Below are 22,091 nucleotides of genomic sequence, written 5' to 3' on the forward strand. Positions count from 1 at the left end.
AGCTCGGATCTCAGCTGACCCTTCTCACCCTGGACACAGTCTGTTTGACCTGCTCCCCTCAGGCAGGAGGCTCCGGTCCATTCGCACCAGAACCTCTCGCCATAAGAACAGTTTCTTCCCCTCTGCTGTTGGACACATGAACAATAAACGTACGACTGTTCCCACCACTAACACATGACCCTACGCTGTGTTCACTGCATCATTCCATGTTTTGGCACTGATCACCACCTGCACTCATGTATATATCTTTCTACGTAGCACTTTTAATTCTTATTCTTACTTTTATTTTTTCATGTCTATTTAAGCGCAATTTATGACAGTATGTTTGCACAAGAATTTCACTCACATGTGCTGTACCAATGTACCTGCACATGTGATGTGACAATAAAAGTGATTTGATTTGATTTGATTTGAAGCACCGCAGCAATTTCCTAATGTTGTAAACCTGCTCAACATTTGGCAGTAAAACCCTTTCTGATTCTGATTGTTTTATTGTTTATGGTTGCGTTACTTTTAACTGTTATCTTGAATGTTGTGTTTACGCCGTGGTGCAGAGTCACTGACAGTTGTTGTTTTGCAGAGAGAGTGCTGTACCATGAGTGACTTCTGTTGTGCTGTTGTTGAACCTTGAGGCACATTGTAGCACCGGCAAAGGTTTTAACAAAGCGCTCCCCCTACCAGCTTAGGGTTAAATAACAAGCTCATTCTCTCTCTGTGAGCTTCTTTGTTAAGATTTCTCTGTATGCCACAATATAAAACATTGCACGGACACGCTGTGCTAATTATATATTTTGAAAAAGAAATGTAGAGGTAGGAATTGCAATTAATCTAAATAACATGACGCTAAGCATCGGCCAATGAATGTGAACTAACAACAACAAGGTCGCGGGTATGGCTGCGACCGTAGGAAAAAACCCTAATGTGAAGGTATTTTACTGTGAATTTGATAGTAATGTTCTGTTCTTCTAGAATATCATTAAAGTTACGTAAATAGACTTTGATTTCACATTTCAAATGTAAATTAACGTTAAATCACTGTAATGTAATACAACATAATTGTCATGATTATTAAATGTATCTGTCTGTACATATGCATATTTAGATTGTTAAAATACATTCACAAATGTATCATGGTTTCACAAATATCTGTCCGTTATTTGAAAGATTTAACTGTTGAATTCAAATGTAATGCTATGGAAAAGTATATAACATGATCCCTCTAAGCTTGTGTTACATCACATAAGTATTATTATCTTTGCTAGTTAGGGCGTTCGTGGCTCAAGAGTTGGCAGTTCGCCTTGTGATCAGAAGACTGCCGGTTCGCGCCCCAGCTCGGACACTCTCCGTCGTTGTGTCCGTGGTCAAGACTCTTCACCTACTGCCTACTAGTGATGGCCGATGGTGCGATATGGCAGCCTCGCCTCTGTCAGTCTGTCCCAGGGCATGCAATCAATTATTATTTAAACCAACTGTTAACTGTATATTTCTGTACATTTACATATTATGCTTCATATTTCCCCATTCTGTGACCTTGTTTATAGGTAATTTCATTGTTTGATCACGTAAAAATGTTCCTAATTTAAAAGCACTTGGAAAAGGCAGAATCCCATGTCAAATTAGCGCAACAAACTCTATTTTCATTACTGAAAATGACCGTGAAAATGATCATGAAAGTGGCCACTTTCATGAGCAATGTTCCCTCTAAGCTGCGCACGTGCGCAATTGCGCACTGCCTGTACAGTCTCTGAACACAAAAAAAATCTAACCTGAATTGAAATTAAAATTAATACTTTAACAATTCTGTTTTGCAGTGTTAGTCAGTAAGTGACTGGCTGCTCCCATTTGGGAACGATGCCACCTTATCCCATAGTCCAGCCAATAATGCCTATATGCGCAGCCAATCAACGTCGTTGACAGGCTATAACAGCGTCCTTATGTGCCGACACCGGTGTTTTAGCTGGCAAAGGGCGTGGCTGATGTGGAGTGAAGCCACGTTAATGACAACGTGTACAACCATTGGAGATGTGAGCAGGACAGACGGACGGGACTATTGACGGAAAACGTGTGGACTTTATACCAGTTTTTAAATTGTGTTGATAGGCCACGTAAAACCAGAGTTGTGATAAAAAAAAAATGCAATGTTTGGTTTTCTTCCTGAATACTGTCGTTGTTTATATTTACTGCAGGAAGAAACGGTTAAATCGGCGTTTTATAAGAAAAAAGGCTCGAAAGCACTCTCCGCCTGTGAACAAAAACAAACCCCACCCCCCTCTGCCTTTCTTATTCGTCCAATCAAATTCGTCGACCAATCAAAAAATGATATGGCAACGTGGCATCTAGTTGTTAAGAAACGGGGGAAGTTTTAGGAGTGACTGCGGTGTTTTGAGATGTGAGAGATTTGCGACGTTTAGCGCAAATCTTGTGTCGTTAGTGTGTAGTGTAGTCAATAGTTTTGTTGTGTGTGTCAGAACAATGAGGCGACTGCTGAATGTTACAGACTGATACAGGAGTGATACATCTACTCTGTCAGGCCTGCAGGTATCAGGCTGTTGTTCTCCTTTATCTCATAATGGACAGGAATTATTTTTTGGAGTGGCACAAATAATTTGTGTGGCATCAGATTTGATGCAGAACAGCTGATTGTTCTGTAAATAGTTTGAAATGTTTATTTAAAAATGCCTTGGCTGCATTTAAAAAAAATAGCTGCAAAAAACTTTGTTTGCCAAACTCTGTTACTTTTTTGAAGAAGTAACTATATAATTAATTGGCCAGCATTGGTCATTATATACTGTATTTTGGAAACAGAGTTACAGACTCTCTCCCAGACCACAGACTCATAATACAAGTCAGAGCTTTATAAAAATAAAAAAAAAAAGTTGTGTTTTCGAAATTGGAGTTCAAGTTATTTTTACTTCCAATAGAGCTAACATACTACACAGGTCATGAACAAGATTTTTTTTACATTTTCATTGTAAATGGGCTAAAGCAGTTAATTAAAAGTAGTCTAACATAAATGTAAACGCTGTAATTTGATTATTTTAATAAACCATATAACTTGGATGGATTCGATGCTGGCGTGACCACAGTGCACACGTCTGATGTCGCTCACAGTGGTCCAAGGGATCGCTCAGGGAGTTTGTGTGTTCGCTCAGACACGTGAAAAATTAGAGGGAACATTGTTCATGAGTAAATCATATAAGGCTTACATGATTTACTCATGAAAGTGGCCACTTTCTCAATACTTTCATATATTGTTTTAGTAAGTGTCCAAAACACACACGTTTCATTTATATAACTTTTCAAGGGATCTTATATCTGTTTTCACTCTTGTATGCTTTTCATACAAGTTTCACACAAGACAGATACAAACTTTATAAGATTTATATATATCTTAAGCATATGGGTAGAGCCGGCTCCTTGAAGTGAATAACGGAAGCCGGCTCCTTATTGGGAGCCATGTGTTTTTTTTCTTTCTCTCACCCTCTCTCTTTCTTTTTTTTTACTTCACGCCGCTTGTGATTGGCCAATATGTGTTTGTGCCTTGTGTTTGCGCTGAGCAGAGGGGGAAGGGGTGGTAGTTACACTCACAGCAGCAGTAGCACATGAACAGTGCAGGAGGAAGAGAGAGAAAGAGAGCCAGGGGCAACAACAAGAGTCAACATTGACACGTTAGAAAGGTATAGTCAAGAAAATGAGTGACACCAAGAAAAGAAGCAAAATCTAGAATAATTTCAGTTTGGTTTGCAGTGTTTTGTGTTCTTCACTTTAAATTTGTTTAAAAGGAAAAAGTTGAAAGTTGAAATAGTTAAAAGTTGAATTGTAAATAGTTGTTTTTTGTGTTTTATAATTTGTTTTTTACATTTTATGTGGAATGAATAAATAAATCCATCCATCCACTTCTCCTTTCAGAGTCGCGGGAGCACTGGAGCCTGTGCCAGCTGTCTTAGGGTGAGAGGCAGGGTACACTCTGGACAGGTCGCCAGTCTGTCGCAGGGCTAACACACAGACAACCAATCACACTCACACTCACTCCCATGGGCAATTTAGTGTTTTCAGTTGACCTAACCCCAGCAGCCATAGCTGGAATGGCCAACGGGCATACCGGGCATTTGACCGGTGGGCCGATGGTGATTTTTCATTTTTATGGGCCGATGTTTTTTGTTTGTTTGTTTGTTTTTTGTAACAGCACAAACAATAAAAGGTGTTGGATTGGCCAGATGCTGGTCGATGTGTAAAAATAACTCAGTTGTTTGGTGGTGGCTATGGTGGAGCTTCCACAGAGGCAACAGGTGGATGAGGGAAAGTGGAGGCAGGAGGAGGAGAGACCTGACGCGGCCGCCGGGCCGAGTATCAGGTGTACTGAACTTCAGGTAAGAAGTTATGACCTGCAGTCGATCTGGGTCAGATATAAACCAAGTTTAGGTGGAGTTTATTTTCGTTGTGCTGACTTTTTACAGTCAGTTACAATAACTCGTACTGCGCACTAGCTAGCATGACGGAGTTTCTATATAGCTGGGTGGGTGCTTTGATGTTACTAATAGTGAACTTTATTTTATTCATAAGGTTAGTAGTGTTGCCAACCGTCCCGTAAAAAACGGAATCGCTATCGAAGGGAAGTTATGAACTGTTTCTGAGAGACAAATAACACCAGGATCCTTTGTAGCTGACAACTGGTAACTGCAGGGGCGGGTCTAGCAAAGTTTTGCCAGGGGGCCAGGTAGGGCATTAACAGGGAAAGGGGGGCACAAAGAAATACTTTTCTTTCTTCTTCTCATTTAAAATATCTCACTTTTATTAAATAATTATCTGAATCTTACAACCAAAGTTTTTATCTGAAGTAAAATGTATAGAAATCATACATATACCAACAAGACAGTGTACATCACTGTTACAACAGTGTTTGTTTTCATTCAAAGGCTCTATGGCTTTAATACCTGGTGGGCCGGTCTCTAGTCAAAATGCAGATTTTTTTGTCCCAGTCCAGCCCTGCCAGTAACTGCATGTCTTTGGACTGTGGGAGGAAGCCGGAGTGCCCTGGGAGAATAAAAATAATAGCCGATCTAGGAGAGAAGGACAACTGCTGCCTGATCCCTTATGTGTCAGAAGTATTGGAACAGTTGAGACACATTTTTTCTAAACACCATGGGCCAAAAATTGATCTACCCCAACGATCGGGTCCCCTGACACAAACAGAGTAATATAGTGCACGCTGTTAAGTGCAAGGAGGATTGTCATGATTTATACATTGGGCAAACTCTGGTATAGCAGCTGGCACAACACAGAAGACCTGACTAGTCGGGCCAGGACTTCACACTCTATTTCCTTCAACAGGCCAGGTGGACACTCTTTCAATGATGAGGATGTACACATCCTGGACAGGGAGGAACGCTGGTTTGAGCGAGGAGTCAAGGAGACCATTTATGTGAAAAGGGAAAGGCCATCTCTGAATCGCGGAAGGGGCCTAAGGGTGCCATCTTACAATGCTGGCCTCACAACCCATTGTTCATTCAGTGGGGTAGATTTAGTCATTGTGCAAATGTACTCTTTAGGTTGGGGAAACCTGCAGTCAGCTGAGATTAAAGAAATGACTTGGATGAGTGATGAAATGTTTCTCCCGCTTAAAGCGCTACATCCAGATGAACAGAATCAACGTCTTGGGATAAAGAAGTGACAGGAGAAGCAGCCTTCAGCCATACCGTGAGTGTTAATATCAGTGCACGACAACAACCAGTTTATTGAAGAACATTTGTGACATTAAAATAAGATTATTTTTAAACTATGCTGTCATATTACCTTAATAAGAACTTAGCTAGACAGCCAGATCCACATCTGAGTCTGACTAACAAGACAGGGGACGCAAAAATGAACACAATGCAAAAGACAAGTGATTGTTACAATTAAACAGGAAATCACTAACACGCAGAGAGAGAGAGACAGACAGACAGACAGACACATGGACAAAATAAGAACTGCCTAAACTAAACAAGGACCAGAGAACTAAGAAAACTCAGAAGCATAACGAAATAACACACTCAGGAAATAAACCTAAATAAACCAGTCCAGAAATAACTAACAGTCTCATGCAAAGACAAAATACTGTCATGGCGACAGACCACTGTCACCATGACCACATAACATTTTGAATAAGGTAAACTTGTAAAAATAAAAATAAAAATCCATAAAAGTCTTTTGTAAAACAGAAATTAAATGTAAAAATGTGTAATATGATTTTTAAAAGCAAGTCTATTTAGAGTTTTTTCCCCTTAAAGTCTTTTCTATGTTAAACCAAAATTCAAATAAAGCAGTAAAGGCTGTAACCTGAAAAATTCAGTTCTGAAAATACAGTTCCTTATAATAAATAAAATCTGAACAAATTATTAATTTAATTTGGATTTTATCAGTGTTGAACAAAAAGTGGACCTGAGACGGCATAAAATCAAAGTATCCAACAAATTTAAGTAATTCAATTTAGTGGTTGTACATGGAAGGTCAGTCAGCTTGACAAATAACAGTCAAAAAGCAAAGTTCAAAAAGAAGAAAACATTCATGTTAAAACAGCCAAAAATAGTTAAGATGTAACCACACAGTCAGTCTGTAATCTAAAGGATGAATACACAAACCATAAACTGAAATAACAGTTTTATAGCTACTGAACTTCACCTTTTTATGGTCACTGTGTTTATTTAACAAGGAACCTTGGAAGGTTGATTTAAATTAAATATTTCCTTCACTTACTAAAATCCTATGAGCAATGTGTCCCATACCAACATATTTGCCCCACGTTTGCCCTACGACAGCAATGACAGCAAAAACAAACCAAAACAAAACCCCCTCTCTATTGCCCCCTAGTGTCTGACTGCAGTGTAGATCATAACCTCACTGTGATTTTGGTTTCATTGCACTAGTTTTCTTATAAGTTTGTTTTTATCACTAACATAATATATTTACCCAGAATAGGGAAATCCCTCGGTTGTTAATTCAAGAAGTATTGTAGTTCAGACATTGCTTCTGCTTGTTTGATTGTATTAATGGAAGGATGCTAAGATGTGCAGCAGGAAGCCAAAGATGAGACACTGATACTGTTTATATTAGAAACAGAGAAAGGCCATGGAGCCAACCCTGCTGTTGTTCCTCACATCTCTGTGTGGTGTATTTCAAGCATCATCATACACGTAATAATGTTGGCCCCGTAATAATATTGAAACTGACCAATTCTACTGTCACGACATGATAACTTTACAATGCGGAGAAAAAAGAATGTTTCTTTTTATTTATAGTATGATGCGATTCCATACTAGATTATTGACGAATGTGAGTTGTTGTTATTCAGCCTGCTATGTGCCCCTTTTCAAAAGCTAGTTATACAATATATAAAACTCTTCCAAACTTCGACCCCCAAAAAACTGATGTCATGCTTTCTCCCAAAACTCATCAGTTTTCAACTCAGACTACAGTCCTACACACCAACACCCTCTATACCCCTCTATTAATTTACATATGAACAAAAAGCAAATACAAAAACCAACCCAAAGAGACTTTAAAGCGATCTCCGCATGATTCTACTGTAGAAACATGAACAGGTAGAAATGGAGCCTGCAAGTCTCTGTTTTTGTTACCTGCTGTATATTCAAATCAATTCAATTTTATTTATATAGTGCCAAATCCCAACAGCAGATTTATATTGTACAGTAGATACAGAGAAAAATCCAACAATCATATGACCCCCTATGAGCAAGCACTTTGGCGACAGTGGGAAGGAAAAACTCCCTTTTAACTGGAAGAAACCTCCGGCAGAACCAGGCTCAGGGAGGGCCGGGGCCATCTGCTGCAACCGGTTGGGGTGAGACAAGGAAGACAGGATAAAAGACATGCTGTGGAAGAGAGACAGAGATTAATAACAGACATGATTCAATGCAGAGAGGTCTGTTAACACATAGTGAGTGAGAAAGGTGACAGGAAAGGAAAAACTCAATGCATCATGGGAATCCCCCGGCAGCCTACGTCTATTGCAGCATAGCTAAGGGAGGATTCAGGGTCACCTGGTCCAGCCCTAACTATATGCTTTAGCAAAAAGGAAAGTTTTAAGCCTAATCTTAAAAGTAGAGATAGTGTCTGGAAGCTGGTTCCACAGAAGAGGGGCCTGAAAACTGAAGGCTCTCCCTCCCATTCTACTTCTAAATACTCTAGGAACAACAAGCCTGCAGTGCGAGAGCGAAGTGCTCTAATAGGGTGATATGGTACTACAAGGTCCTTAAGACAGTGGTTCCCAAACTTTTTTTTGCTGCGCCCCCCTTTGTTTTACAAGAAAAATGTTCGCGCCCCCCTCGCGCGCGCACACGCACGCACGAACATATCCTCCAACCACACACACCCATATTTTTCTCCATTGCGGTTTATTTCACACCTCAAACATTTAGTAAACAGTTAAGCAAATACAAGTAATATGCAATAAATTGCAGGTGGTAAGGAAATAAACTACTAACTCTTTTAAGCTACGTCCGCACCTACACGGGTATTTTTGAAAACGCAGCTGTTTCGTCCACACGTAAACGGCGTTTGGAATCACTCCTTAAAACTCCCTTTTTTCGTTTAGGTGTGGACGAGGAATACAGAGTTCATCACGCAACGTCAAAGGTATGTGCCTTTTTTCACGTCACGCTGTGCGCCACGTAATTGTTTACATGAGATGAATTGCAGAATGGGAGACAGAGACAAAATACTGTTAATCTGACAATCTTCAGGTTTTACGCGCAGTTACTGTCCCTCCATTTACAAAGGCAGAGGCGTCACGGTGTAATTATTTTACATGTAGTTGTTTTTTTTCCTGTGTAATAATATTCAACATTGCTATCAATAAAATTTTCAATCCCTCTGCAAAATGGGTTCAAAAACATAAACAACTGTTGGATGCTGTTTGTCCGTGATTTGTACAGGGGGAAGAAATCGTAGCAGGATCAGCCTGATGTTATTTGTATCCCGCTGTAACTTTACTGTGTAAAGAGCTAACATCTCCAAAATGTCAGGAGTAGTTAGTCATTACAACAAGTGTTTGTGAACTAAAAATCAAGAATGTGGGATACTGTTTGATTTGAAGAGCCCAGCGCTGCTCGTGACGAAGGAAAGACCAATTCTGCAGGGGAGACCTACCTTGGCACTTGTGCAGGTGAAACCAAAGGGAAGATATGCTTCACCATATTTTCTAGTCTTTGGCTTAGAATGAAGTTGGTTTGGAAACATATTTAGCTATGCTTCATCTCCTGATTTGCGTTTGTGGAGGCGCCCCGTGCTAGCAGTGTCCAAGCTTTGGTTTGATTTTTTTTCTCTTCCTTTTCATAGCGCCCCCCCTCCTAGGGGGCGGGCCCCACACTTTGGGAAGGTCTGCCTTAAGATATGATGTAATATATCCGCTCTGGCTGCTGCTGCTTGCTTTTACAGCTGGACTTGGAACCTAATCACCTCATCTAAGTATTATAAGTGCTGTAGGAGTCAAGCTGTGTTTTATTAACCAGCATAGTGTAACAGTTAGTGTAACAGTAGATGATGTTTAACACTTTTACAGCTGTACTTTGAACCGAATTATCCCATCGAAGTATTACATGGGCTGTGAGAGTCAAGCTTTTGTGCTGCTTTTGTGTTTTATTAACCAGTCTAGAAGTTGAGCTGATTCACAGTGTTGCTGCGCTTCTTCATTGTTTCGTGTGAACTCTTCTCCGTGAAGGATCAACCTGTGTAAGTTCACTAACGTAAAGCAGAGGTAATTGTGCGATTGTAATCTGGCTAGCAGACAAATTTATTACACAGCAACTCATATAGTCACTATAGTCACTTTTTTGTTTTTTAACCAGCAACAATTGCCTCAAGATAATTTGTATAATACAAGAGAGGTGATAGGATCTGGAAATTCCTTGTTTATGGTAGCTAAATGTTGTATTAAACACAACCATAAACAGTGCTACACATAAGCAGACTTAATAAAATCAAATTAAATTACAAAAAAGGAAACTAAGTAAAAAACAATAAAAATAATTTTCCTTAAGGGTCATGCTTAGTAATGTAGTGTAAATAACAACAGCATTTCTCACTGTTTTATGATTTTCCTTGTAGTTACTTTCGTCATGCAGCTGGTGATCCGTCGGTACCGTCCTGCAGACAAGGACACAGTGCTCACCCTCTTCAGTACTGGCACCTTGGAGCATATCCGTCCATGTTTCTATAACGCCATGACCAGTCCCCTTTACCTCACCATCACCTCGACTCTGTGTGTTGTTGGTTATCTCCTTGGCTCTGTGTTTGGGGCTGTGCTGTTCCCAGCAGCTTGGGTAGGTCTCATCTACTGCTGCTGTCATGAAGTATATGCATACTACGTCAGGTATAAACTTCGCACCGACATGCAGGACATCCCTGGGAACTTCCTCAGCAGACCTGATGACTGTTTCTGGGTGGCTGAGGCTGAGGTTGGAGCGAGAGCCCAGGTTGTTGGTATGGTGGCTGTGGTAGCTAAACACAGTGGGACAGAAAAGTATGGGGAAATGTTCAGAATGATCATTTTCCCACAGTATAGACGGATGGGCCTCGGCTTTAGGTTGACTCAGACTGCGGTTGACTTCTGTAAAGAACGGGGCTTCTCCAAGGTGGTGTTGGAGACTAGCTCCACCCAAATGGCAGCTGTGGCCCTGTACAGCAAAGTGGGGTTTAACCGTGTCCAGTCTCATATCAAAGCACAGGCAGCTCATTGGATCATTTCACTGGCCAGGGTCACGATTATAAGGATGGAAAAATACTTGTAAATGTAAAATAACACTCATCAGCAGTGTGTTGTTTTCATGCTTGGCTCCTCTTTAACAGTGGTTTAATATTTGGCAATGGTTAAACTTGACTGTAACCAAAACCCTCTGGTTTAGGTGTGAAAAAATGCCAAATTTGATGTACACTGTAGGACTCTATGAACAGATATGAATGTAAGGAGCAAGATGTTGTTACTAAAAACTTTCTGGTTTCCTCCCACTACACCATGATTCACTAACAGTTAATCCTTACAATGTGTACTTTTCAGTGATGATTTCACATAATCAGTTGTACTGACCACTTTTAACTGTTTTAATTAATAAATTATTTTTATTTAAAAAAAAAAAGAAAGTGAAAAAAAATACGTTTCAAAATCTCCGTATACGCCCACAGGCGTTAGTAGTTGTAACAAATAGTGTTTGAAAATTCATCATTCTTATTATGCGAGAGATAACGTCTAATGTATAATGTCTAAATGTTTTTCTATTAATTACCAATATTTGGAGAAACATTTTAAAATACAGTACACACAACATATTGTAAGCACATGATACAAAGTATGTAAAAATCTTAATAACAAGGATTTTAATTTGCTTATGAAATGAAGATTTGATTTTTAAATTCAGTATGTTGTACCCAAATCTATACTGTGGATATGGATGTGAACAGCAGAGGGCGCTACTGACCTGAGTAACACTGAAGCTCCTTTGATGAAAATAATTTATTTCTGATATTATACAGCATTCACTTCCTTTTCTACAAGGAAGTATTAGATGTTTAAAATATAACTGCACCATAAACAGTGCTGGAAAGTAAATACAGTACATTTGCTAATATGCCGTTTAAACTCAAGTTTTACATCTAGAATATGTTGTGATTGGCTATGATGCAGCATGTGAAACAATAACAAATGAGCTAGTGCACGGCAGTTCATGGGTAATCAAAATCGTTTGAAACTCACTGACTGCTGTAGATGCTGTGCATTAAAACTTCCAACATTTTAAAATATGATTTGATTTGTCATTTGTCACAATAGAAAGGAAAATAATAGTATCTCCTGTGAAAGTCCATTAATAATAACTTTGATTTGTATAGCGCCTTTCAAAAAACCCCAAGGATGCTTAGCTAAAAAGCTAGAGGTTGAAGGTTTTGTTGAAGAGATGAGGTTTGAGAAGTCCCATGGATGAGGACCGTAGCATCCGAGACTGTGTGTATGGTTCCAGGAGGTCAGAGACATATTGAGGTGCCAGGGCATTGAGGGATTTGTAAGTGAGAAGAAGAATCTCGTAAGTAATGTGTGACTTGACCGGAAGCCAGTGGAGATTAATGAGGGTGTGGGTAATATGTTCCCAGAGCTTAGTGCCTGTTAGAAGCCTTCCAGACTGTTAAAAGCCTTCTGGACATACTGGAGGCTATCCAGGGCTTTAGTGGAAATCCCAAACAGGACTGCATTTCAGTAGTCCAGCTTGGTGGTGACAAATGCATGGATGAGTCTCTGCTATAGAGTCAGTGAGTGATGCCCGAATTCAAGAGATGTTCATTAGGTGGAAAAAAGCTGCTTAGGTGACAGATTTGACATAAGCACGGAATGAAAGAGTGGAGTCTAAATTGACACCCAGATTGCAAACCTCAGAGGGAGGTTAAATAAGGAAGCCGTCTATGTCAATGCGTACAGTGGCTTGCAAAAGTATTCGGCCCCCTTGAACTTTCTCACATTTTGTCACATTACAGCCACAAACATGAATCAATTTTATTGGAATTCCACATGAAAGACCAACACAAAGTGGTGTACACGTGAGAAGTGGAACGAAAATCATACATGATTCCAAACATTTTTTACAAATAAATAACTGCAAAGTGGGGTGTGCGTAATTATTCAGCCCCCTTTGGTCTGAGTGCAGTCAGTTGCCCATAGACATTGCCTGATGAGTGCTAATGACTAGAGTGCACCTGTGTGTAATCTAATGTCAGTACAAATACAGCTGCTCTGTGACGGCCTCAGAGGTTGTCTAAGAGAATATTGGGAGCAACAACACCATGAAGTCCAAAGAACACACCAGACAGGTCAGGGATAAAGTTATTGAGAAATTTAATATAGCAGGCTTAGGCTACAAAAAGATTTCCCAAGCCTTGAACATCCCACGGAGCACTGTTCAAGCGATCATTCAGAAACGGAAGCGTGCACTGCACAAAGTTGGCCTTTATGGAAGAGTGGCAAGAAGAAAGCCATTGTTAACAGAAAACCATAAGAAGTCCCGTTTGCAGTTTGCCACAAGCCATGTGGGGGACACAGCAAACATGTGGTGCTCTGGTCAGATGAGACCATAATGGAACTTTTTGGCCAAAATGCAAAGCGCTATGTGTGGCGGAAAACTTACACTGCACATCACTCTGAACACACCATCCCCACTGTCAAATATGGTGGTGGCAGCATCATGTTCTGGGGGTGCTTCTCTTCAGCAGGGACAGGGAAGCTGGTCAGAGTTGATGGGAAGATGGATGGAGCCAAATAGAGGGCAATCTAGGAAGAAAACCTCTTGGAGTCTGCAAAAGACTTGAGACTGGGGCGGAGGTTCATCTTCCAGCAGGACAAGGACCTGAAAACTGCTGTTCACAGATGCTGTCCATCTAATCTGACTGAGCTGGAGCTGTATATATATATATACATATAAATGGTAAATGGCCTGTATTTGTATAGCGCTTTACTAGTCCCTAAGGACCCTAAAGCGCTTTACATATCCAGTCATCCACCCATTCACACACACATTCACACACTGGTGATGGCAAGCTACATTGTAGCCACAGCCACCCTGGGGCGCACTGACAGAGGCGAGGCTGCCGGACACTGGCGCGGCTGCCGGACACTGGCGCCACCGGGCCCTCTGACCACCACCAGTAGGCAACGGGTGAAGTGTCTTGCCCAAGGACACGACCGAGACTGTCCAAGCCAGGGCTCGAACCGGCAACCTTCCGATTACAAGGCGAGCTCCCAGCTCTTGAGCCACGATCGCCCGTATATATATATATATATACACATATATACACACACACATATATATACATATATATATACACACATATATATATACATATATATATATACACACACATATATATATATATATATATATATATATATATATATATATATATATACATATATATATATATATATATATACATATATATATATACATATATATATATATACATATATATATATATATATACATATATATATATATATATACACACATATATATATATATATATATATATATATATATATATATATATATATATATATATATATATATATATATATATACACATACATACGTGTGTATATATACACTCTGCAAAAGTTTTAGGCAGGTGTGAAAAAATGCTGTAAACAAAGAATGCTTTCAGAAATATAAATGATTGTTTATTGGCCCCAAATGTATTCTGCAGTAGGACGACGACCCCAGACATAAAGCCAAAGTCATTAAGAACTATCTTCAGTGTAAAGAAGAACAAGAAGTACTGGAATTGATGGTATGGCCCCCACAAAGCCTTGATCACAAAAACATTTAGTGTGACTGGGATTACATGAAGAGACAGAAGGATGTGAGGAAGGATGCATCCACAGAAGATCTGTGGGTAGTTCTCCAAAATGTTTGGAGCAACCTATCAGCCGAGTTCCTGTGGGCAAGTGTGCCCAGAAGAACTGATGCTGTTTTAAAGGCAAAAGGTGGTCACACCAAATATTGATTTGATTTAGATTTCTCTTTTGTTCATTCACTGCATTTTGTTGATTGATGAAAATAAATGATTGACACTTCTATTTTTGAAAGCATTCTTTGTTTACAGAATTTTTTCCTCACCTACATTAAAAATGTTTGCACAGCATAACCACTTTTGGGGTTGTTAATCATGAAAAGTAGTGTACAATGTCTGTAGACCGTACAGGTAATGTATTAGACATGTATTACTTTTCTTAAATTAATCACCTGCCAAAGAAAGTAGTTTGGTACACTATTTTTTTAATTTACTTTCCTGTTACTCCATAAAATGGCCTGAAATGCACTGTCACATAATTACCAGATAACATTATAAACCTAAGGTTACAGTCCCACACACCAACATAAATCCTTATTCAAATGAGGACACATATAGAATCCCTTTTGCAGTGTTTATGAACACAAAGTTGACAACACAAAGCAAATATGAAAACCAGCCCGAAGAGACTGTAAAGCGATCTCCACATGATACTACTGTCGAAACATGAATTTTGATGTTTTATTCTTCCCACAGATAACAGAAGAATCTTTGTTACACAAGAAATGGCATAAGTGCAAATCCCTTTTTAGCAGATTATCTTTCTTTTTAATATACAACACTGGCAACTACGTTAACAGTGGACTATGCAGCTCACTTCATAAGTATAAATTAGGACTGAGATGACATGAGCCCCTCCTTTACGTTGGTTGCCAACCGCCGTTAAACACAAAGAAGAAGAAGAAGAAGCCATGAGCTGTATTTCAGTTTGTTGATGGTAACTCACAGAAATATTGATTGCGAGTTGTTCACACTGTCGCCAGCGTTCACATGCTCTCTGCAGATAGACTGGCCAGCCCCCAGATAGACTGCAAACGCGCTACTCCCGCTGAACCATAATTTCCGCGATTTTTGACACTTCCGCGTTGCCTTCGTTTTTCGGCCCCGTAGGTTGTTGGAAGGTTGTGATTTCTGCAGGATAATGGCGTGGATTAGGAAAACTTTCTGCATGGTTGACTTTGTGTAACATTTTTGTGTAACAGTAGAGGATGTTTAACACTTTTACAGCTGTACTTTGAACCGAATCATCCCATCGAAGTATTACATGGGCTTTGAGAGTCAAGCCTTTGTGCTGCTTTTGTGTTTTATTAACCAGTCTAGAAGTTGAGCTGATTCACGGTGTTGCTGCGCTTCTTCATTGTTTCGTGTGAACTCTTCTCATGAAGGATCAACCTGTGCAAGTTCACTAACGTAAGGCAGAGGTAATTGTGCGATTGTAATATGGCTAGCAGACAAATGTGTTACACAGCAACTCATATAATCGCTTCTTGTTTCGTTTTTTTATTAAGTTGGGTAAGGTCTGTTAGAGAGCTGTTGATGGTGCACGAACGGGCCTGTGCTGTTGCTGAATGATAGTGATGTGCGGATCGATCCTGAAATATCGATTCCTCCGATACCAATCATTTATGTTCTAGAATCGATTCTCACATTAAAATATCGATATTTTAGTAATTTAGGGTAAATTTGTAGTTTATCATTAACAGGAACACAGTGGAAAGAAACTATAACATTCGGATTGTCTACATTCAAAGGAACTACTTCCTCTTCCGCCTTTCATAGTCATTTGCGAAATAGGCTGTCTGTTTCGCAGCCCCTTGGCGTGCGCACTCACAACAATGACTGAGCGTAATTGGAGTCATGTGCGAACCTATTTTACCTCCACAAAAACTGAGACGTGGTTTGCCATACATGTGGGGAAAAAGGTGAGGTGTTGTGGCCACACTAGAGAGACATTCAAAAATGCTGTTGGGGTGGGGATAAATACATTTTACAGTGTTTATTTATCGGATAAAATACGTTAAATGTCCGGATACAGCGGGGGTGTCCAAATTCAGAGGCTGCTTCCACCCGAGGACCCGGGCCTTCGCGGTCTAAAGAAAGACGGGTATACGGCACGAGCTCCCTCGGTGGAGTGAAACTGCCGTCTGCTCCTTGCTATCTAAAATATAACCGGACGCTGGCGTAAACTCTCGACCGTCTCACACTTCTGTTTAATCAGTTTTCAGTTTGACGTTTATTCAGCTGTGTGAAAACCCCGAGGAACCCTCCTGAGGGATTAATAAAGTTAAATTTTATTTAATCGAATCTAATAACTTTAATCTCAGCCAAACTGATTTACTCACGAACAAATAAAACACTGAAAAAGCCAAACAATAACATTTTTAAGTTATCTAAGTGACTTATATATCATGTTTAACCCAAGTAGCGAAAGACCGCGGGGGTTTGAAAACGATCAATCGCAAGGGTGTAGATTTGATTGTGGCATTGGTGGGGACGGATGATTCAACCACTGAACCCTGCCCCGTTTCTTATTTTTTCCTTTTTGTTTTTGCTTCTTGATAAAAGGAGAAATATACTTGCCTACATATGCTATTCTACATGCTTTTAAACCATTTAAAATTACAATTCATAGTTTTATATGTGAATTATATAATGTTAAATTACTATTAAACAAATGACTAAGTATTTTAGACTTTAGTTTACTTCAGTCATATTCCATATAAATCAGGTATCATACAAAAATAAAAATAGCTTCAAATACAGTCATGACAATAAAAGAATATGACTTTAAGGACTTAACAACATTGCTTCAGTTATAGTACACCAACATCTCTGACACATTAGCACTAAGGGAACACTGGATGACCTGGTGGGTTTTGTCCATAAAACTACTCGTCTAAGATTACCACAAAGTAAAAGATCTCTCAGCAACATTATGCAACATTTTAGGCACTATTGCCCTCTATCAGATCAGTGAGCTGAGATGTTTTATTCTAAACATGAACTACTGTTACAGCAACAGACATGGACTACATGCCCACACAACAAACACATGCCTGCTCCTCTCGTTAGCTGAAATGAACTGCTGGCATATTTGTTTTACATCTATACTGTCCAGTCTCTCCTGGTGTACATGGCATCACATTATTCATGGTTACATACAATTTTAGACTGATGTGGGCCAAGCCTAGCACCTACTTGCCAACCTTGAGACCTCAGAATTAGGGAGACATTCAAAGGGGCTGGGGGGAGGTATGCATGTACATGTATATACAAAAAACTTTAATTTTACAGTGTTTATTTATCGGATAAAATAAGTTAAATGTCACCGTTATTATTGTCCGACCGTAAACAGGCCGGGGGGTGTCCAAATTCAGAGGCTGCGTCCACCTGAGGACCCGGGTGAGCCGGGTCCTCCGAAAGCCGGGTAGACCGGAAATGAGCGACTGTGAAATTGGACGGTCTAGCCTTCAGAATTACGTCACCTGCCGTCTGCTCCTTGCTGTCTAAAATATAACCGGACGCTGGCGTAGATGGTCGGATAAACTGCTGTTTTCACACAGCAGTTTATTCAGCTGTGTGAGAACCCGGAGGAATCATCCCGAGGGATTAATAAAGTTTTATTTAATCTAATTTAATCTAATAACTTTAATCTCAGCCAAACTCACCAACAAATAAAACACAACTAAAGCACTGAAAAAGGCCAAACGATAACATGTTTAAGTTATTTGACGTTTACACAGCTACATTCTCGCCTGAAAATGTGTTAAAAGTTTATTTTGCGACCCAGAAAGAGTAATAAGAGTAATATTAAAACTAAGTAGCTGCAGTAATAGTGGCCATTGTTGGAAACTGGAATTGGCTGGGCCAGTCTGGGATATGGTTTTCAGTTTTGTTGTCCGGGTGGAAAATCGGGAGAAACGCTGACAGATCGTTTTTCTCTTACTATTGGGTTTGTTTTTCTTTACTCGAAGAGATCAAATTATTGGTGGGGACAATTCAATAATCGCTGGATATTGGTGGGGACATGTCCCCTCCGTCCATGCCAAATCTACGCCCTTGGTCGATCGGCTCAGATATTTGAAGTTTGCACGGCTACATTCTCACCTGAAAATATGTTAAAAGTTTTTTTGCGACCCAGAAAGAGAAATAAGAGTAATATTAAAACTAAGCAGCTGCCGTCATTGTTCGAAACAAGTACTCTGATGTCCTGAAATCATTATGATGCTATAATTTGAGATACAATGAATAAAATAAGTTTTTGTACAAAGTACCGGTATCGGATCAGTATCGTCGATACCACCCTGAATATTACTTGGTATCGGATCGGAAAGGAAATCAGTGGTATCGCACATCACTACTGAATGAGTTGAGTATAACGTGAGTGAGTATAACATCAACAAAGCATTTTCATCCAGAGAACTGGCACTCCTTAGATCTTTTTCTTTTTTTCAGACCACCCTATGTAAACCTTGGAGATGGCTGTATAGGAACACCCTGTCGATCAGTAGTTTCTGCACCAACAACCTTGCCATGTTCAAAGTCACTCACATTACCTTTCTTCCCCATTCTGATGCTTGCTTTGAATATCAGCAGCATATTGTGAGCATGTTTACTTGCCAAATAGTTTTGAGTCACTGCCATGTGATTGGCTAAAAATGTATGTCAACAAGCAGTTGTATCACCTGTAATAAAGTGGCTGTTGGGTGTTGTTTTTAAAATACATTGATTCCATTTTAAGATCGTAACATAAATAACTGAATCTGAAAGTCATGCCAAGCACAAAAACCTAATAGAGAGCTATTTAACCCAGTCAGTGTTGATCTCGTCGAAATGACGTTAATGCCATAACCGCATTAACGCGGCAAATCTCCGTCAGCAACTTAGCGCAGATCGCCCCGTGGCAGCTAAATGTTGTATTAAACACAACCATAAACAGTGCTACACATAAGCAGACTTAATAAAATCAAATTAAATTACAAAAAAGGAAACTAAGTAAAAAACTAAAAATAATTTTCCTTAAGGGTCATGCTTAGTAATGTAGTGTAAATAACAACAGCATTTCTCACTGTTTTATGATTTTCCTTGTAGTTACTTTCGTCATGCAGCTGGTGATCCGTCGGTACCGTCCTGCAGACAAGGACACAGTGCTCACCCTCTTCAGTACTGGCATCTTGGAGCATATCCGTCCATGTTTCTATAACGCCATGACCAGTCCCCTTTACCTCACCATCACCTCGACTCTGTGTGTTGTTGGTTATCTCCTTGGCTCTGTGTTTGGAGCTGTACTGTTCCCAGCAGCTTGGGTAGGTCTCATCTACTACTGCTGTCATGAAGTATATGCCACCGTCGTCAGGGTGAGACTTCGCAACGACATGCAGGACATCCCTGGGAATTTCCTCAGCAGACCTGATGACTGTTTCTGGGTGGCTGAGGCTGAGGTTGGAGCGAGAGCCCAGGTTGTTGGTATGGTGGCTGTGGTAGCTAAACACAGTGGGACAGAAAAGTATGGGGAAATGTTCAGAATGATCATTTTCCCACAGTATAGACGGATGGGCCTCGGCTTTAGGTTGACTCAGACCGCGGTTGACTTCTGTAAAGAACGGGGCTTCTCCAAGGTGGTGTTGCAGACTACCTCCACCCAAATGGCAGCCGTGGTTCTGTACAGCAAAGTGGGGTTTAACCGTGTCCTGTCTAATGTCAAAGGACTGGCAGCTCCCTGGATCATTTCACTGGCCAGGGTCACGATTATAAGGATGGAAAAATACTTGTAAATCAAAAATAACACTCATCAGCAGTGTGTTGTTTTCACGCTTGGCTCCTCTTTAACAGTGGTTTAATATTTGGCAATGGTTAAACTTGACTGTAACCAAAACGTTGTTCAGGTGTAACTTTGGAAAAAAATGCCAAATCTGTTATATACTTTAGGACAAAGCACTATGAACAGATCTGAAAGTAAGGAGCAAGATGTTGTTACTAAAACCTGGTTTCCTCTTTATAGAGTACTTTACATATTCTCTGACTACACCTTAAGCCCCCCAAAAATTGTCTGTTAACAACATAAGGCCAATTAGCAGCTCCAGTCCTGTGAACCAAGATTTAACAGTTAATCCTTACATTGTGTACTTTTCAGTGACGATTAGAATAACTTAATGTAATCAGATGTACTGACCACTTTCTGCTGTATTCATTTAAAAAAGAAAGAAAGAAATGTTTTAAAATGTCATTAACTGAGATACAGATAACATATTGTAAGCACATGATACAAAGATACATGTCGTAATAATATTAATAATAAAACCATTAACTTTTAAAAGGCAAACGTAGAGAATTTATATGCATCAGAGTGGACTTAAAATTCTCATTAAACTCTTCCATTGTTTTACACCTTTTTTCCTTGATGTAATCAGAATAACTGAGATATTTGCTTATGAAATGAAGACATGATTATTAAGACTGATGATGTTGAAAATTAAATCACAAATCTAAATTCAGTATGTTGTGCCCCAGCCTGTACTGTAGATGTGAATGTGAACAGCAGAGGACACTATTGATCTAAGTAACACTGAAGCTCTTTTGATGAAAATCAGTATTTACTGATATTGTACTGTATTTACTTCCTTTTATACCAGAAAGTATTAGGAGTTTAAAATATGTGTGCACCAACAACAGTGCTGGGAAGTAAATACAGTACATTTTCTAATATGTTTTGTGAACACAAGTTTTATATCTAGAATATGTTGTGATAGACTGTGATGCAGAATATGAAACAATAACAGATGACCTAGTGCACAACCTTTCATGGGTAATGGTAGCAGTTTGAAACTCACTGACTGCTGTAGCTGGTGTTCATTACAACTTCCAACATTTTAAAAATTCTATGTGGTTTGATTTGTCATTTTTCAGACCAGAAAGGAAAAACATAGTATCTCCTGCAGTTAGCAAAAGACCACAAGGACTCCTCCCATTGTTTTTTGTGTTTTCCCATGCTGTACTGAAAACTAATTCCCCTCTAAGTGAAGCAAAATATGCATTTTTCTATGCTCAGGAGATACTTTGTTGTTCGTGTAAACACACTTTTGAGTTGTCTGCCTATTTTTCTAGTTTACCATTAGGGGGTGCCAAATATTTGAATCCTAAATAGAGTATCCTGGGCACGGTACAGTAAAATTCAGTTTTACGTGGATTTCCGGTTGATAGTTTTTCTAAGAACTGAACAAATTATTTAAATCAACACTGATCAGTATTGGCAGAAAATTGTAGGAACTGTGCTGGAAAGACCAATATTTGTGTGTATAGTATTCTTCTAGTCATTTTGTGTTTCATTTCTGAGAACACGCCATATGTCTCAGGTTACTGAACACCTGAATGATGAGGGGTTAATATGCCACTTTTCTGCATGATCTACATCAGTCACAGAAAACAGGCTCCAGATATAAAAGGAAAGGATAAAAACAGCCTTTGATATATGTGTCACACAAAAGATGATTGTTATGTAACAGACCATCTTATACAGAATAAAATATTATTCACATGTGATTACACACAGGTATGAAGATAAAAACAGAACCAGGTGTGCCTGGATTAACTTTAATTTACTGCTCTGCTGCCAGCTGAGGGGATGAACCTGAGTGAGACCTGTTAAATGTGTTTGTGACACAAGGACCATAAGACATAGCAGTTTGTTTTAGGCTGTACGCTTTCCA

At 39.5% G+C, this 22,091-nt stretch overlaps 2 protein-coding genes and 1 long non-coding RNA gene across 10 annotated transcripts; 2 read left to right on the plus strand and 1 right to left on the minus strand.

Annotated features, from left to right (window-relative positions):
- The first annotated feature begins 3,601 nt into the window (after window positions 1-3,601).
- On the plus strand, window positions 3,602-11,796 carry LOC101475129 (N-acetyltransferase 8). 6 transcript variants are annotated; one of them, XM_023155068.3, is made up of 6 exons: window positions 3,602-3,677; window positions 3,910-3,948; window positions 5,625-5,697; window positions 8,594-8,634; window positions 9,648-9,754; window positions 10,105-11,796. In XM_023155068.3, the coding sequence occupies exon 6, from the start codon at window positions 10,116-10,118 to the stop codon at window positions 10,785-10,787; it is 672 nt and encodes a 223-aa protein (XP_023010836.1). In that variant the 5' UTR covers window positions 3,602-3,677; window positions 3,910-3,948; window positions 5,625-5,697; window positions 8,594-8,634; window positions 9,648-9,754; window positions 10,105-10,115; the 3' UTR covers window positions 10,788-11,796. The 6 variants fall into 6 exon arrangements, with proteins under 6 accessions (XP_023010836.1, XP_014268705.1, XP_023010838.1 ...); XM_014413219.3 differs by having other exon boundaries at window positions 9,648-9,729; XM_076884286.1 differs by having other exon boundaries at window positions 3,603-3,677; window positions 5,550-5,697; window positions 9,648-9,729.
- Window positions 5,699-9,367, minus strand: LOC143418668 (uncharacterized). The gene is made up of 2 exons (XR_013098700.1): window positions 9,148-9,367; window positions 5,699-7,871 (listed from the first exon to the last, which is right to left on the minus strand). It is a non-coding gene; the product is annotated as an uncharacterized LOC143418668 (long non-coding RNA).
- Window positions 11,797-15,450: 3,654 nt separating the features above from the next.
- Window positions 15,451-21,954, plus strand: LOC106676491 (N-acetyltransferase 8). 3 transcript variants are annotated; one of them, XM_014413218.3, is made up of 2 exons: window positions 15,451-15,795; window positions 19,477-21,954. In XM_014413218.3, the coding sequence occupies exon 2, from the start codon at window positions 19,488-19,490 to the stop codon at window positions 20,157-20,159; it is 672 nt and encodes a 223-aa protein (XP_014268704.2). In that variant the 5' UTR covers window positions 15,451-15,795; window positions 19,477-19,487; the 3' UTR covers window positions 20,160-21,954. The 3 variants fall into 3 exon arrangements, with proteins under 3 accessions (XP_014268704.2, XP_014268703.2, XP_014268702.3); XM_014413217.3 differs by having other exon boundaries at window positions 15,452-15,806; XM_014413216.3 differs by lacking the exon at window positions 15,451-15,795 and adding an exon at window positions 15,857-16,307.
- The last annotated feature ends 137 nt before the right edge of the window (window positions 21,955-22,091 follow it).

Source organism: Maylandia zebra, linkage group LG5, assembly GCF_041146795.1.
Source record: "Maylandia zebra isolate NMK-2024a linkage group LG5, Mzebra_GT3a, whole genome shotgun sequence".
NCBI classification, from domain to species: Eukaryota; Metazoa; Chordata; class Actinopteri; order Cichliformes; family Cichlidae; genus Maylandia; species Maylandia zebra.